Genomic DNA, 15,458 nt, shown 5'->3' with positions numbered 1-15,458 from the left:
TTTCCCTAGTACAGTGTATACTCATGTTTAAATACAAATCATTGATCACTATAGCAACCCCTTTATCACATGAAGCACATTCTAGCTCTAAGATAAAAAAGCACTTTTGAACAGAAATGCACACGCCCACTCATCAAAAGGTAAGGTGAGCATCCATGTGTTTTATCTTGTTTTATGAAGATGATTTTTTGTTTTAAAAGTAGGTAAAAGATTGTGTGTGAATTGGTTTAAGCATGTTTTGATTGTTTATTCTGAATTTTTATTCCAAATGTATTGGCATCCAAACTGAAGGAAAGATGCTTTTTTGGGGAGATTTAAAAAGGGAATAAAGAATCAGTATGTATTCAATCAGACTGTTTTTCTTAATTATCATTGCTTTAGATGTAGGAAAAGTGTTGAATTACAGGGCAGCATCTAGAAATGGAATTTCCATTCTGCAAGAAATTCTGACATCTTGATTTCCCCACCCATCAAATCAAACACAGTGCTTAATTTTTTTTTTCATTTCCAGCAGAACAAAATATCTGAAAAGTTAGCAGATTTGACTGAATTGTTTGATTTTGGTAATGATAAAAATTCAGTTTTGAAAGAATTCCAGTGTATCTTCAAAGTAATAGATTAAGTTGGGAGGTTTTAAATCAAATTAAACCAAAATGTCTTAGAATTAATTATTAACATCTCAAAATTGACATGAATGAAATTAACCCCCCCCACAATCTCACAAGCTTGAAACTTTTTTTTGGAAATGCTTCAACAAGTGCTGTTGCTTACTAGATTGTATGAGGAATAGTACACAAAATCAGGCAATTAACTATCCCTGGCCTTTCAAGAAACAGTGGGATCCTTATTTTGCAGAGCTTGCAAGCATAAGTGAGGAGAGGATTTCTTTTAAATAGAGCTGGGATCACAGAAGCAGTTGAACTCCAACAGGGCTTTTACTTCTTCCTTCTCTTTGCAGGAACATAATGAAGTGAACAGTGTATCAGCTCATCATAGTGCTCATGAGCCCATCTGTAAATGTGGTGATCTAGACATCATCTTCAACTATAAAGCGTCAAGTCAAAAGCTAGTAGTTACTGTCTTAGAAGCAAGGGATATCCCAGACAAAGACCGCAGTGGAGTGAACACCTGGCAAGTGCACACAGTGCTGATGCCTAGCAAGAAACAGAGGGGTAAGACAAGTGTTCAGAAGGGACCAATCCCCATGTTCAAGGATAAAATTACCTTCAGTAAGCTGGAGCCAGAGGAGTTAAGCAGCCACGCCATTCGCTTCCGCCTCTATGCAGTGCACAAGATGATTGGAGAGAAGATGATGGGAGAACAGTTGTTCTACCTGAGCAACATCAGCCGGGAAGGGGAAGCAAAGGTGACATTGGTCTTGGAGCCAAGGAGTAACTTGAGTGTAAGTTCGATGAAAGAAATACAGACTCCGTAAAATAGTTCATCTGGTGACTGGGGACCAGCTGTGCCTGATATCTTTCATTCAGGGCTGCTAGGGTGCAACTGGTCACTTAAAAATTTATCAGTAGAGGGGAGCACAGAGTATGTCTTCCCCACACAAAGCTGTGTATTATTAACAGTGGCTCAGCTAGCAAGCTTAAACAAAATCATGTAGAGGTACTACATGTAAAAAAGTCATCAAATGCTGTGTCATTCAGAAATAGTAGGTTGGTCCTGGAAACCACCAAGGCTAATTACATGTTTGTTTCAACAAGGACAGTAGTTCTTGTGCACTGTTATGTTGGTGGACCTGTACTATTGCCAGTGCAAGAGCTACCTCGTTTGACACTAGCTACTAGCTTGTGGATCTCTGTGCAGTTTCCATGTTATCAGAAATGCCTAGTAGTGTTCCTTTTCATGAGAGATGGAAGTGGAAGGTGGGTCACGTGAGAAAGAACTGGATGTGCTGCTTTATAGTTTTCTGTGCACATCACAGTTGTATCCTGCTCTGGCTATGCCTATCAATTCGTGTAGATGAGCTCTGTCATGATTCATTGTTTAAAAAAAACTCAGTGAGAGGTGGTGCACATGAAATCAATAAACTGTGTATTTTCCAACTGAAGGGGGGGTGGGCTGAGGTAGAGAGAGCATCATAGTAGCAAAGAAAGAAAGTAAGAAAATACAGAGTACATGACCAGAAAACCTCAAACTGCAAAATACATTCCATCCAAAAGACATTGTCAAGGAGATTTACTTTGCATTTGATGTAGTAGGCTGTATACTTATGTCAGAGGCTTTGATTTACAGTAGTGATAACACGTTACACAGAGTTCCTCATCTTTAAAAAGCAAGTTCAGAGATGTGTTTTTGTAAAAGTGATGCCCTGATTCTTCTGGAGCCCCATCGTAATTCATTCTTAGTCATTGTTATTTCTTAAGAGAGATCTTACTAAACAAGGGTAAAAGATATAAATTAAGGGAGGGTGGTGGTGAATGTTCTGATGAGACTTTCAGTGCTCTTTCCCTGCAGAGTGCAGACTCTCAGCTTAGTCTGTCAGCAATCTCTCACAGCGATAGCGCTTCTTCAACACAGTCCCTGTCGCATGGAGGGGTGCCAGAGCTGCTTGTGGGATTGTCATACAATGCCACTACGGGCCGGCTGTCAGTGGAGATGATCAAAGGCAGTCATTTCCGAAACCTCGCAATTAATAGGCCACCTGGTAAGTACTTTCACTGCTATTAAATAACACCATTGTTGAGTTGAAATTCAAAATTTGCTTTTTATTTTCTTCCTCAAGATATTCAATTATGTCATGGCTGAGGTAGGTTTCCTTGCAGAGCATCTGATTGAAAATTAAAAGCATTATCTCAAATACTTGTGCTGGTAAATTTTACAGAGTAATTGGAGGCAATCACGAAGACACAGCTGATGGGACAGTAATACTTGAATGTCTCTTTTATTGCATATACCTTGACAAGATCTGATTATGGCAAAAGTGCTGTTATACCCAAAGAACAGAGCAATTCTCAGCAGATCCATAAAAAGAAAGAAGCACTTTTGAAGTGATTATATGTTACCATGTGACCTACAGAGGCCCTGCCTAGTGCCATTAAGTGTTTCCCAGGGCTATACTTTGTTTAGTCCCCTTGCTGTGCTGCTGAGCTCTAGGTAGCCTGGTGCTTTGGGTCCTTTGGGATCCTGCTACTGGGAATTCTCTGCTGCCACAAAAGTAAATTTTCTGCAGAAAGAAGATCTGAAAGTTGTTCTTCCAGTTGCAGCAGTTGACTTCTCTTCCTCCAATACCTAAAGGAAAAAATGGAAATGGAATTACAGGAGGTTTAGTTAGTGCCTGAGCTGTAGTTAGTTCTTGAGAAGGATAGTGGTGCTAATGTCTATCATATAGATGAAGTCGTGCAGCCATAGTGCATAGTGTTACCTGCTTTGTTGCTGGGGTCCCTCATTCAGGGGTTGAATGGCAGTGCTGTATTCATCTTGCATTGTCTATTTGCTTCCTGTCTGAAATCAGCAGCTAATGGCAATGTGAAATAACATTTTCTTGTTTGTGTGTTTACTTTTTGTGATGTGCTTGTCTGCCTGTCAAAGGTAGTAAACTTTGACAGTCCCTTGCCTTCACTGGATTTGACATAGTATCTCCAACTTGCAAAATGCTAAGATGCTTTTGCAAGATGCTGTGTGCTTTGGCCCAGAGCTAACAAAATATTTATGTAATATTTCACTATATGGATGTGGAACTTAAGTTTCCACTAAACTATAATTCAGTATATAACACAAATAATCTGTGCCATCAGTCAGTCCCTTGAGAATTAAGGGCAAGTCTATGCAACAGTGAAAAAACAATGACCCCAGTCTGTGTAGCCTTCGCAAGTCTTGTATTAGCTGTGGCAGCATAAGTGTCCATGTGAGTTACTTAAAGACATGGTCTTGTTTGCAAGAACATGTTTTACTGAAAGGTTTCAAGTTGGCACCTTTTTAATAATTAAAAGCAAAGATAGACTAAGACAAATGTCTTAGCACATGCTGTAGCAAGCAAGCTCCCCTGCATTTATATATGCTGCAGTGGAGATACATCCTAAAGTTTATTCTCAGAAATGAAATTCAAGTAGTCTGAATACAGCTCCAGGTTCATTTTCTACAGGTTTTTTATGGCATGTTTTCATATATCTGCCTGTGGTATTGGAGTTTTGTCTCTTAGCTGCCTGAAGATGTGGATTATGCAGCACTTCTGCTCTTAAAGCAGGTCCTACACAAGTTGTCTTGTGTCTGGCTGGGTCAGGCATATGTAATGCCTGCTCTTTTCCCATAAATTGAATGTCTTCGCTGCATAGAACTCAAATAATTGCCTTCCAGCTTTCTACCTGCAATATCATGGCTAAATTACTCACAGGTTTTGGTATTCTTCTGACAAATGTCTTTCTGGGTGCATGTTGTGTAGCTCCGTGTGTTAAAGTAAGCTGAGCAGCCCTATAACTCATCGTCTGTGAGTGCTAGCGAGTTGTGTCTGTCCTGGACATCTGGTGGGATAGGGTTTGGCAGATTAGCCATGTGTGTACATGTTAACTTTCAGCATGGGTAAGTTTAGCTGCCTTGATGAGACATCCCATTCAGCTTCTTAGCTGGTGGGTGCACAGAAGTGCAGTAGTTTGGTTGGCAGCAACTTTAAACCTAAGAAGCATTCTGTGTTGATGAGATGAGAACAGGAGCAGTATCTGCGAAAAAGATATATTCCTTGAGGGACTTTTTGATTTAAATTCTGCCTGAATATTCTATTTTTGTGTTTGCAGGACTTCAGATAAACCTAGCCTAATTGGTTTGATAAGCTAGCCAAAATTTTCTGGCAGCCATCCAAACTAATAGTCCTGGCATTGTTTCATAACAGTTCTTCAATCTTCACTGTTAAGGCTATCTTGAGTTGTTTCTTTGCATCCTTTCTGTATCCAGGTCAACTTCAGCATTGTCAGACCAGTATCTCTCGGCATTAAATCAGTTTATAGGTAAACCACAGAAATTCATAAATGATTACAGGTGAAAGCTGAACCTATCACAATCTGCTTCTTTCATTCCAAGTCACACTGTTGCTTCTGCGTTCAGCATTATTCTACGCCTAAAGTTCGCAGTAGTCTGGTGCGAAAAACAAGTGAAGCAGAAACTGGAAGAAGTTAGAAAGAAGAAAACCAGCCCTTGTCTCAGATGCTTGAGTAGCATTTCACTGATAACTCCTGCAGGCACTGCAGAGGAGTGCTGTGAGGTCCGATCATTACTGTCTGAAACATGCTGGTGGCTTAATGAGATTCTCAGTAAGTCCTTCACTGGGTGAAAACTAAAACTGCTATCTCCCTTTCTGCAGGGTGAGCAAATAGCCCCTGTGTTTTCTCAAATATGTCCTATCTGCATTTCTGTTGTTTGAGGCTCAGAGGGAGTGATTTATTTCTTGAAAAGTATCGTGGGGATTTCGGATATAACAGCGCTTCAGGACACTGAAATACCAAGCTCAAACTGCAATTCAGGGCAGCCATTTATGGTAAGACTGAGAGAAGTCAACGGGCAGAAACTATCTCCATTCCTAGCCGTGCATGTACAGAGCGTATACAGTACCCATATGTGGTCCTATTGCAGCCCAGTGGCTTTAGTATTGTCTGCTGCTGACAGCTGCAGCTATGGGGAAGGACAGGAGAGTCTGGTGCAACAGCAAATTCTCCAGCTGTGCTTTTTGCCCACCTTGACCACCTTCTTTGCTACCTGTGGATAGGAGAGCTCAGTATCTCCTACAGTGTGTGTGCTCTCTGCTTGGCATCCTTGCACAGGGATTTCACTGTGTGCAGAAGGATCTGGACTGGAGCATTGGTGATTTTAGGTGTTAAAGACAGCAGAGGCTAAACCAGATGGTTTTCTAGAGAAGAAAAGGAAGATCGTGCACATCTTAGTTTTTCCTGGCCACATCTTCTCTTTCACTTAAACCTTTAAACTGAGTAAGGTAAATATCAAAGTCATGGGTGCTTACATGAGTAATAACTGAGTTAGAGACTTAAATCTTGCAGGCAGTATCTTCTCTTCAGATCACATACATGGAATTTAAGGGTAGTTTGGTCAAGGATAAGTGTCCAGGTATTGTTTTGGGAACATGCTGAGTTATAGGCCTGGGTCTGCAATCTCTGATCACAAAAATAGATCCATTATCATTCAGAGCACTTAAGAGCACTGAAGAGTGTGGCTGCAGCATCGGACCGTAAATTATTAGAGTGTGCCAAAAAGCCTTATGCAGAAAAGCATCTATGGTTTTGTCAGGCATGGACACCCTTGCTATTTTAGCGCTAATGGCTTGTATGCTGTGCACCTCATTCTCTTCAGTTCTTGTAAAAATCATTAACCTATGCTAGCATTATGCAGGGGTTCATATTTCGGTCTGTGTTATTGTATCTTCTTAGAACAAAAACCAGTGTGTCAGTTTAAAGGATGTTTCTTATTAAAAAAGTAACAAGAGAAGCCTACACCACTGGCAGACGTGTCTTTAAAAAATTTATAACCAGTTACACACTATGTGCATGGTAGTGGTACCTTGGGAGTGTAGTGACAGACCAGGAATCATTTGTACTAGTCAGCGTATAAACTCGCAACCGGGAGACAGACTCTGTTCACACGATGTTTAACCTTCATCAGCTGCTCTGCTGGGTGCAGTTCTCTCTCCTCTAATCCATCCTTCATTCTTTCCCCTTCTGCATTTCTTTTGGGGTTTAAGTCTGTATGTAATGCGATTTGAGAAGGACTATTGTGAAGATATTCCCTTGCCTGAGGAAAGTCCTCCAAGCTTTTCAGCAGCTGCAGAATTAATCACACATAATAATTACATCCATACATGATCATTATTATACCAGCAGCATATTAACCCCATTAAACAAATACAATAGCATTAATGCTGGAGAAGACAGGAGGGAGAGACCAAGCTATCAGGATTTCTGTTGGAACAGGATAAATTATTGGCATAAAGCCTTGTCTGAAAACAAACATCCGAGCCACAGATAACAACACAGAGAAGTACAGAAGGTGCTCCCATAGAAAAATTAGGATCCTGATTGCTCTGGTATCAGAATGCGTAAAGCCATTAGTGGATTTTACTTTATGAACTTGTTTGTGAGGGAAGAAAAGTTACTATACCTACTATACCTATTTCATTCCTGGACAACTAAGATACAGGTTAATTTCTTTAATTACTCCAAATCAGACCAGGAAGCTGGAGAAAAAAAAAAATCAAAACCAAAAACAAACCCCTAACTTTTAACCTGCATATCTTGCTCTGAACAGGGAACTTGCATGGGCTCCCAAAGGTTTGTGAGTCATGCTTCCATCTCATCGGTCATAGAAGGAGGATCTGTACCAGGGCGAGCTGGGATGGATTCAGTTCTCCAGAGATCTTGGTTAACAGAGCAATAGTACTTGCTGCCAAGTACTTGCCAGTTGCTTACAGTAAGCTTGTACAAGACCAATTGTTCTTCTGCATCTTTTTGTTGCCTGTTCTTGAATATAGCTTGTATAAACTTACAATAAGATCAGCTGAGAAAGTTTTGCTCAGGGTATTAAAGATAAGGCCAGATGCAAGGAGACCCAGAAGGATGTCTCCATAATGAGCAGCTGGGTAGTGAGGTGGAAGATGAAGTGTGGATGAATGTAAATTATTACATGGGGGAAGGTGCAAAATGCAAACTTGATCCGGAGGGACTTGGAGCCACTTGGGAGTGAAATGTTAGGTTTATAGTAAGTAGGTCCAGGAAAATCCAGGATGAGCAGTAGTAATGACAAAAACCCCAAATAAATTAAAGGTTAGAAATATATGTAGAACAAAATTAAAAATTGGTATTTGACTGTAAATATACAGTCACCAGTGTAATGAAGACTGTGTACAGTTTTGGCTCCCTCTATTCAAATAGAATACAGCAGAATTGGAAAGACCTGTGTTAGAAACAATCACAGGTATGGGAGCAGCTGCAGCAAGCTGCAGCTGAACAGACTGTGCCTCCTATCATGCTATGATGAGGGGAGATGGGGGAAGATTTGACAAAGGTCTATGAAATCATAAGTGTCATTGAGAAAGTGAATTGGCAACAGTTACTTGTTGTCTTTGCCGATACAAAACCAAAGGATCATGAAATGAAGCAAGGAGGTAGCAGATTTTGAAGAGGGGACATCTTTATAATGCTGTTGAATTCCTCACTGCAGAACATTGTGGATGCTTGAGTTCAGTACAACACAGGATGAGGTCACAAAGAAAGATCAGTAAATATGAAAACACTGCCTCTGACATGGGTCAGAAATGGCTGAAGACTGGGAGAGTGTTTGGGAGAGAATCAGCATATGTCGTATTGCCCATATTTTTATGGACTTAATAAGGCATGTGGTATTGGGTACTGTTGGGTGGATGGACTGGCTCATTATAGCTCTTCTCACCACACATGAGACCTGGGACTGATTAAGCTCAGAAAAACAAGTGACAGAATAATGGACTTTCAAGGAGCGATTGTGAGATTTTTGTGGGGGATGTTCCATGGTAATTAGACATATAGTGATAGCATGTGGTTATCTAGTAGTGTGTTCGATAGTTTTATATTTCTAAAAGATCTATGAAAAGTATCATCTGTGTTACACTTGCTGGATATAAAAGAAGATACTTCTGAATCAAAGGAGTGCATTTGAAGTAGAATGTTTGGTCATACCTCTCCCAGTCCCATAGCTGTGGACAAGAAAAAAATCTTTTTTTTCTTTCTCCTCCCAAAACAAGGTGCACCTCCTCAGGTTGGAGAGTGCAGGGAGGTGGTAACCTGGCTCCCCAGCCCAACTCGTGTCCCAGGTGAGGGCCGGCACTGTAATGTAGTGGACATGGAGCGTTGTTGCAGCAGAAAAGGATCACCAAGGAACTGAGCTTGGAGGCTGTCTGGAAGCAGCTTTCTTTCCTGAGACACCTGGGCATTGCTTCCGGGGAGCCCTGGTCTCCTGCCCCTCTGCAGCCTGCCTCCTTGCTAGAAACAAGTCAGTGCTGGCAATTCCCCCCCCTAGGCCAAACCGCTTCCAGAGAGTGCAGCACTCCTTTCTGCTGCATTTTAAATTAAAGGCACTGCTGGTCTGTTCTCTGATGACTCACATTGTGAAGGTTGCCTGATCCTAGCCTTTTTCTTGTGTGAAAGCTGCCAGCCACAGGAGAGGGGACCTGAGCAGCAGAGACTTGGTGGAATAGGGGAAGACAAGTTGGCTCCTCAGCAATGTAACAAGCAGCTCTCAGCTCTTGTACAATTTATAGAATAGGCCACAAGCTGTCTCTGGCCTAATCCAGATGTTCACCATGTGGGGTTGGGAACAAAAGCTTGGGTCTAATTCTCCTCCCTGCTCTTTTACCAGTCCAGTTGGAATGAGCCAGGTTCACAGTGTTTCTGCACACTGCTGGTTTAATGGCGAGGTAAAGCCATGCCTGGTGGAGAAACGGTCTTCTCGATCTGAAACCATGACCTCGCATTGAGCTGTTCTGTACCGATAGCACAGAGTTCTGGGGCTGCTTTGCCATGCAATACTGCCATTTATCATGTAGGCTAGGAGCGTGGGCATGCCAGTTGGGTGAAATTAAGCTCTAGGCCCAAGGCTTTATTTTACTGTGGCTGTTATTAGTCTGGATTGCAGCATGCTGACACGGTTATGCTGCTTTTGGAAATGAGCTAGCTTGCCTGGAGTGCGGGTGGGAAAGTCTGCACAGCACTGTGTTGTACCCTGCAATCCACAGACCTAAAGGGTCAGGAGTCTTTGATTGTTTATTTCCTTTCTAAATATAAATTCAAGCAGGTTGTTAGATGCTTTTGTACTTGCAGTGTTCTTTTTCACAGTTCAGCTTTATTAATAATGGTGGAACTCAGGGTAAATGAAAACAGAATGCATGTTATGGTCCCTGCTTGAAAAACGTGAACATATAAATTATAGTTGATTATTCCCCTGAGTTGTCATTTTCAGTTAGTTCCTTTAGAAGGATGATGACAGAAATGGGTCATTAGAAGAATCACAGATAAAGTGATTGCCTTTGCAGATGAGCTCTCAAGAGGTGTTTTATGGTCGGGGCAGTATTGATGGAGACAGAGCAGTCTGCACAAGGAGAGGTTTGGCCAAACCTCTGGAGTAAGATTATGCAGCGCCAGCCCAAAAAGTGTCTGGCTTCTTGCAGCCGTCCTTGATTTAGTGCTTTTCACTCTGGTATTAAATGCAGAGGTGTTGATATTTTATATTTTATAATATAAAATATATTTTATACAGTAACATTGTTCAATTCACTCATATCAGACATGAAAAATTATTTTAGAGTAAAAATGAGCTGTAGCAAGAAATTCTGTTCCAAAGCCTATATGGAAAGAAGAGCCTGATGGATGCAGTGCTAAAATTGGTCTTGGCAAAATTAGATGTTGTTCTTGATTCTTCACAGGCTGCTGTGTAACTGTGGGCAAGCTGCAGTCTCAGACACTCCCAGATATTAAGAGGTCTCACTCTTCTTCATGTCAGTAGGATAGGTGCCTAAATAGAAGGTGAGCACTTAGGCGTTTTAAAGAATGTCAAGCCTTAATCTCTCTTCTCCTTTTGTGCTTGATAGAGGTGGCCTGAAAGTAAATACACTGAAGTGCAGAGTGCTGAGATACCACAGTAATGAGGCCATTACTGAATCTGAGCATGTAATTAGGTGGAAAATGTTTGCCTTCATAGTGAATAGATGCTCTCACACATACATTCCTTAGTAAATTTTCAAGTTCATCCTTGCTGTAGTTCCACAAATTTCACTGTGTATCGGTGGATGGATTTTCTTTGACAAAGCCAGTTCAAGGGGAGAGCTTTCTATCTCAGAGAACCAGACTGAACCATAAGGAGTACTACAAAGTGTTTCCTGATGAGACACCTAAAAAGATGCTGCAAGGAGCACAATGGAGTAAGGGCAAGCCACAGTCTTAAAATGTAGTTAGTGAAGCAGAATAACAGCTCAGTCTCATATGTACCAGCTCCGCAAAGCAAATTTCAAATGCTAAATAAATTATCCACACCTACTCTTTTTTGTTCGGGCAAGCTTGATTCTTTTGGCTGGTAAAACACACCCAATGGAATAAATTTGAGAAGAGTTAGCAGTCTGATTAAGTTGTCACTTACACTGGTTTTGTGCTTGTGTTTACACGGGGATGAATAGGGCTCATGGTATTGGCTTTGCCCTGGGCATAGTCTCCTTTCTGCCTGCATGTTCTTGCCTGATCCAGATGACACATGCACAATCCCCCCATCAACCATGATACTGTATAGACAGGGCCTTGGTGCAGAATTATGTAGCGGATCTCATGTGTATTAAAGGAAAAGCCCAATTTTCTGACTTTGATCTCTGCTGGGTTTAAGTCATTGGTTGTGTGATGCTCATTTTTCTTTACAGCCTCCTCACTTGCAGAAGTTGAGGCCTCAGGCAAGGGTGTGGCATCCTAGAGTTTATGATTGCAAGAAACTCATCCATTCATTGCCTGGAAAATTAACTGGGACATCCCGAAACAGCATCCTATGAAGTGTTTTAGTTCTGGTATTTGATTTAGTATTAAAATTTAAATCATCCGTAATGGTAGCATTGTCTACTAGATTGCTGCTGAATTATGCCATGTTCTTCTTTTGGTGGTATTGGTTGACTCCTTTGGGGAGCACTCAAATGAATGTGCCTGCAGTTAGGTGTGATGAATCCCACCTGAGCTGCCAATACTGGCGGCAGTCAGAAGGAACTGAGAGGAAAATCTAGACCTCAGTCCTCTCTCCCTGTCTTCCCAGAAAAAGAGATACAGGCATGTGTGGGTGACCTTTCCATCAAGTAGCATGGGAAGATAAGCTAAAACATAACCTCATGTGCTGTTAGTTATGTTCCACATTGCCATGCCCAGATGGGATACCAGTGACAGTGTTTGTAGCAGTCCCCAGCTGGGGAAACCCTCTCAGGAATTGCCAAGGGATCAAGGAGCAGGACCTTTCCAGTGTTTCTCCATGCCCCAGCTCTGCCCTTGCTGACCCAGTCCTACTGTGATCCCAGCCAAATGCCCTCACTCTCAGTAAAGCAGTTCTCGGAGAGTAGTGAAGAAAGCAGTATGACACCAAGGACATGTTTAGAAAAAAATGGAGTTACTGGACCAGGAGCAAACAGAGATGATCTCATCTCCATGAATTCCCAGGTCTCAGCACTCACCTCTTTTGTGTGTCAGCAGCAACAAGCCCCTTCAGCTCTCTGCCTGTAAATGGAATTGGTTTGGAAAATGCACTGAAATGACACAGAAAATGTAAGCTTTCAATTTGAAAGAAAGAAAAATTATAAAATTCAAACAGGGAATTGTACTAATTAGCTGCTTGTTTGTATTTAAAAATCAACCTGGCAGAGATTTTTCATTATTTTGAAATCCCCTCCTTACAAAAAAAAAAAAAAAGAAAGAATATTAATACATTTAAAAGACCCATAAAACCCCTCCGCCCCACTTTATTTCCAGCAAGTTCACCACAGCCTCAGACCAGCAGCCAAGACTTCCACATGAGGAATGCTTCAGTGCATGTTATGGTTTGTCAGTGCAAAGCAAAGTGACATCTCTACAAGCTCTGCAAGAGATTGTGTCTGGTAGTTTGCTTGCATTGTTTCACATTGAGTCAAGCTAGAACAGAGAATCCTCTCTTGGGCTTTGCGTTTCTGATGCGTGTGAAGTTGTTACAGATTTCAGTCCCTCAGCACCACCAACATTGAATATTACTGTGGGAATTAGTGCACCTCTAGATACAGTAGTTCTTTCCTTCCCAGAAACAATCAGGAAACTATTTCATGTCAGAGCTCCGCTTTTCTGTCTAATGGGTAGGTCTTTGTTGGCAAGATCTACTTCATCTCCGGTGTTATGCTGAGAGACAGGTTGGCACCCCCAGCTAATGACTGGACTGAACTTTCCCCCACAGTAACTAGATAGCTGTACAGCTGTGCAGGCTCACAATTTGCTCCTTGATTGTCAGTCTCCTGACAGCTTTTCAGTGGAACAGTTTGAGAGGAGCAGAAAGCCCTGCTTTGGAGACACAGAAGTGTTTTCACACCTGAAGTGTAATTTCACACCTTGTGTTGCTCAGTAGATAAGTGCGTAAAATATCACATCAGAAGGGAACAGAAGAGGATAGAAATGCTGTAGACAGGAGATGGAGGCTTGTTATTTATTTCCTATCTTCAGCACACTCTGAAATAAGACTCACTTGCAGAATCCCAGGCACAGATTACAAAGGGGTTAGGAGGGGACTTTTCTTGACAAGTGATCTGTTACCACCATGTGCAGAGTGAGGTGAAAACTTACACTGAGCTGGGTCTGTGGAGCACTGGGACGACAGAGCTCTGCCTGAGACCACAGTATTAGTGACCACAAAACAGAGGTAACTTAATTAATACAGGAGGCAGCAAGGGTGGATTTATAGGAATATTGACCTGAACCACCCCTTCCCTGTATCTTATAAGCTTTTTTACTCTTTGTATTGACTTTAAATAGTGAATAAAACTGACCTTGAGTCCACAAAAAAAGTTTAAATGGTGACATCATTGTACTTTCCTCCAAAATCAGGACAAATGAGAATTTGGAAAAAGCGTAGAAACTATCATGTGAGATCAAATAATTCCACTATGTAGGTTTCCTTTCCATCTTTTTCAGGACCCTTTTTGTTTGCTATCCCAAATAAAGGTCATAGCAGCATTTTTCCAAAGTAGAGTGGTGAACAGGCAAGCGATGCCAAGGCAAGCCCCGGCAAAGACAGCCCCAATGAAGCCTGACTGTGAGGGAGAAGAGGAAAGGTCACCATTTGGTGCGGAGAATCCATAGAGATGCTCATAGTTCCAGTTAGTCTTAGACAGGTTTGCTAGGCTTCGGAGCCAGATTTCCTTCTCTTTTCAAGGGAGTAGGGCTGAAACATGCATCAGTTTCCTCCCTTTTTCTCCCCAGCTGAATATGAGGAAATCCAATCCTACTGTTTCTCATCCCAAGGATTTTCTAACTACAGCAGTCCAGCCCTCACCTGTTATTCGCTGTAGACAAAGCTGCTCTACTTGGAGGTTCTGGGGGTGTTTTTTTTGACTGCTTGGGGCTTTCATTAGTCTGTCACCTGTGCCAAACATATTATTTCCTCTTTTTTGTACTAGATACTTACGGAAAGCTCTGCCTGCGCAACTCTGTGGGTCAGGAGATGTCACACTGCAAAACCTCCGTCCGTCGAGGACAGCCCAACCCTGTCTACAAAGAAACTTTCATCTTCCAGGTTGCTCTCTTCCAGCTCTCTGATGTCACACTAATGATCTCCGTATACAACAGACGCAGCATGAAGCGCAAAGAGATGATTGGATGGATTTCTATGGGTCAGAACAGCAGCGGAGAGGAAGAGCAAAGTCATTGGCAGGAAATGAGGGAATCAAAGGGGACACAGGTCTGCAGGTGGCACATGCTGCTGGAGTCCTAGTGGTTACCAGGACAGCCTGTGGGTCCTGATACAATGAGCTGTCTTTCCTTCTTCTCAATCAACAGCAAAAAGCTGTGCCATGGCAAGGACAGTGCTCTGATGGGTCAAACGCACTTTAACCTGACTTTTCAGTATCAGCAGTCGCAGGTATTAAAGATGGCAAGGCCTGGGAAGCAAGTTTAGTTCTTGTCTTTCCAGGTTGTCCTGCATATTGTACATCCAAATAATTAACCCTAGGGAGAAGCAGTGGGAATACCTACAAAATCCTTTCCTTGGTCATTGTCTTGCTCATTTTGTCATAGGCTTGACCATCACAGGACAATTTTGATGCTGTTTTCTTCTGGGGTAAACTCTCTCTTCCCTCCCTCCCTAATTTATATTAGTGAAGTTTGCAGACATTCTTGACATGCAGAGAGCTCACAGAAAGGCTGACCTGCATGCAGATCACATTCTCTCCCTTTGTATTATTGTGTTTCTAAGTCCTACAAATAAGCATTTGATACCACTGTAAACTGAATGATATATTTTTCAGGCAGCATGGGAAAGCGCTCTTGAATTCTCTGTCAACTTTTAAGTGCCTAGACATTACTACTGTTTTCCTGTACTAAAAACTGATATTAGGACTAAGCAGTATCAGTATTTTTAATTAAGCATCCTGTGCAATTGTCAGCCTGCATTGCCATAGGTTTGCATGAGAGATAACTAACATCAGTTTTATATTGCAGTTATACAATGCATGTTTAGATGTTTACTTGAAGTTCCTGGCTTCTGTCATCACAAATACCAAAAAAGACTAGAGCAAGCTGCACATCCACCTTTGTGCCTGAATCACTCTTTTCTGCATCGTTGTTTTGCTCATATATGACTTTGGTTTTTAAGCAAGGTTCATTCAGAAAAAGATTTCTGTGAGCATTATACAGGAAGGCTTTAGATCGTGGTTTCTCTATGACTCAGTTAAGCACAACTCAGTTTGCTGAGGGCTCTTTGAATGTGCTGTCTTGTAATAT

The 15,458-nt window shown here is 41.7% G+C and overlaps 1 protein-coding gene across 1 annotated transcript in view; it reads left to right on the top strand.

The window, feature by feature from the left end:
• Positions 1-14,557, top strand: part of SYT16 (synaptotagmin XVI) — a 37,469-nt gene extending 22,912 nt beyond the window's left edge. Inside the window, exons 3-5 of the mRNA XM_010019456.1 lie at positions 959-1,402; positions 2,470-2,659; positions 14,138-14,557. Of these exons, the coding sequence (XP_010017758.1) occupies positions 959-1,402; positions 2,470-2,659; positions 14,138-14,451 (948 nt within the window). The 3' untranslated portion in view covers positions 14,452-14,557. The remainder of the gene's footprint in view (positions 1-958; positions 1,403-2,469; positions 2,660-14,137) is intronic.
• Positions 14,558-15,458: the final 901 nt, after the last annotated feature.

Source organism: Nestor notabilis, unplaced genomic scaffold, assembly GCF_000696875.1.
Source record: "Nestor notabilis isolate BGI_N333 unplaced genomic scaffold, ASM69687v1 scaffold7438, whole genome shotgun sequence".
In the NCBI taxonomy this organism is placed as follows: domain Eukaryota; kingdom Metazoa; phylum Chordata; class Aves; order Psittaciformes; family Psittacidae; genus Nestor; species Nestor notabilis.
The sequence above is the reverse complement of the archived record's forward strand: the minus strand, read 5'-3'. Positions and strand labels throughout refer to the sequence as shown.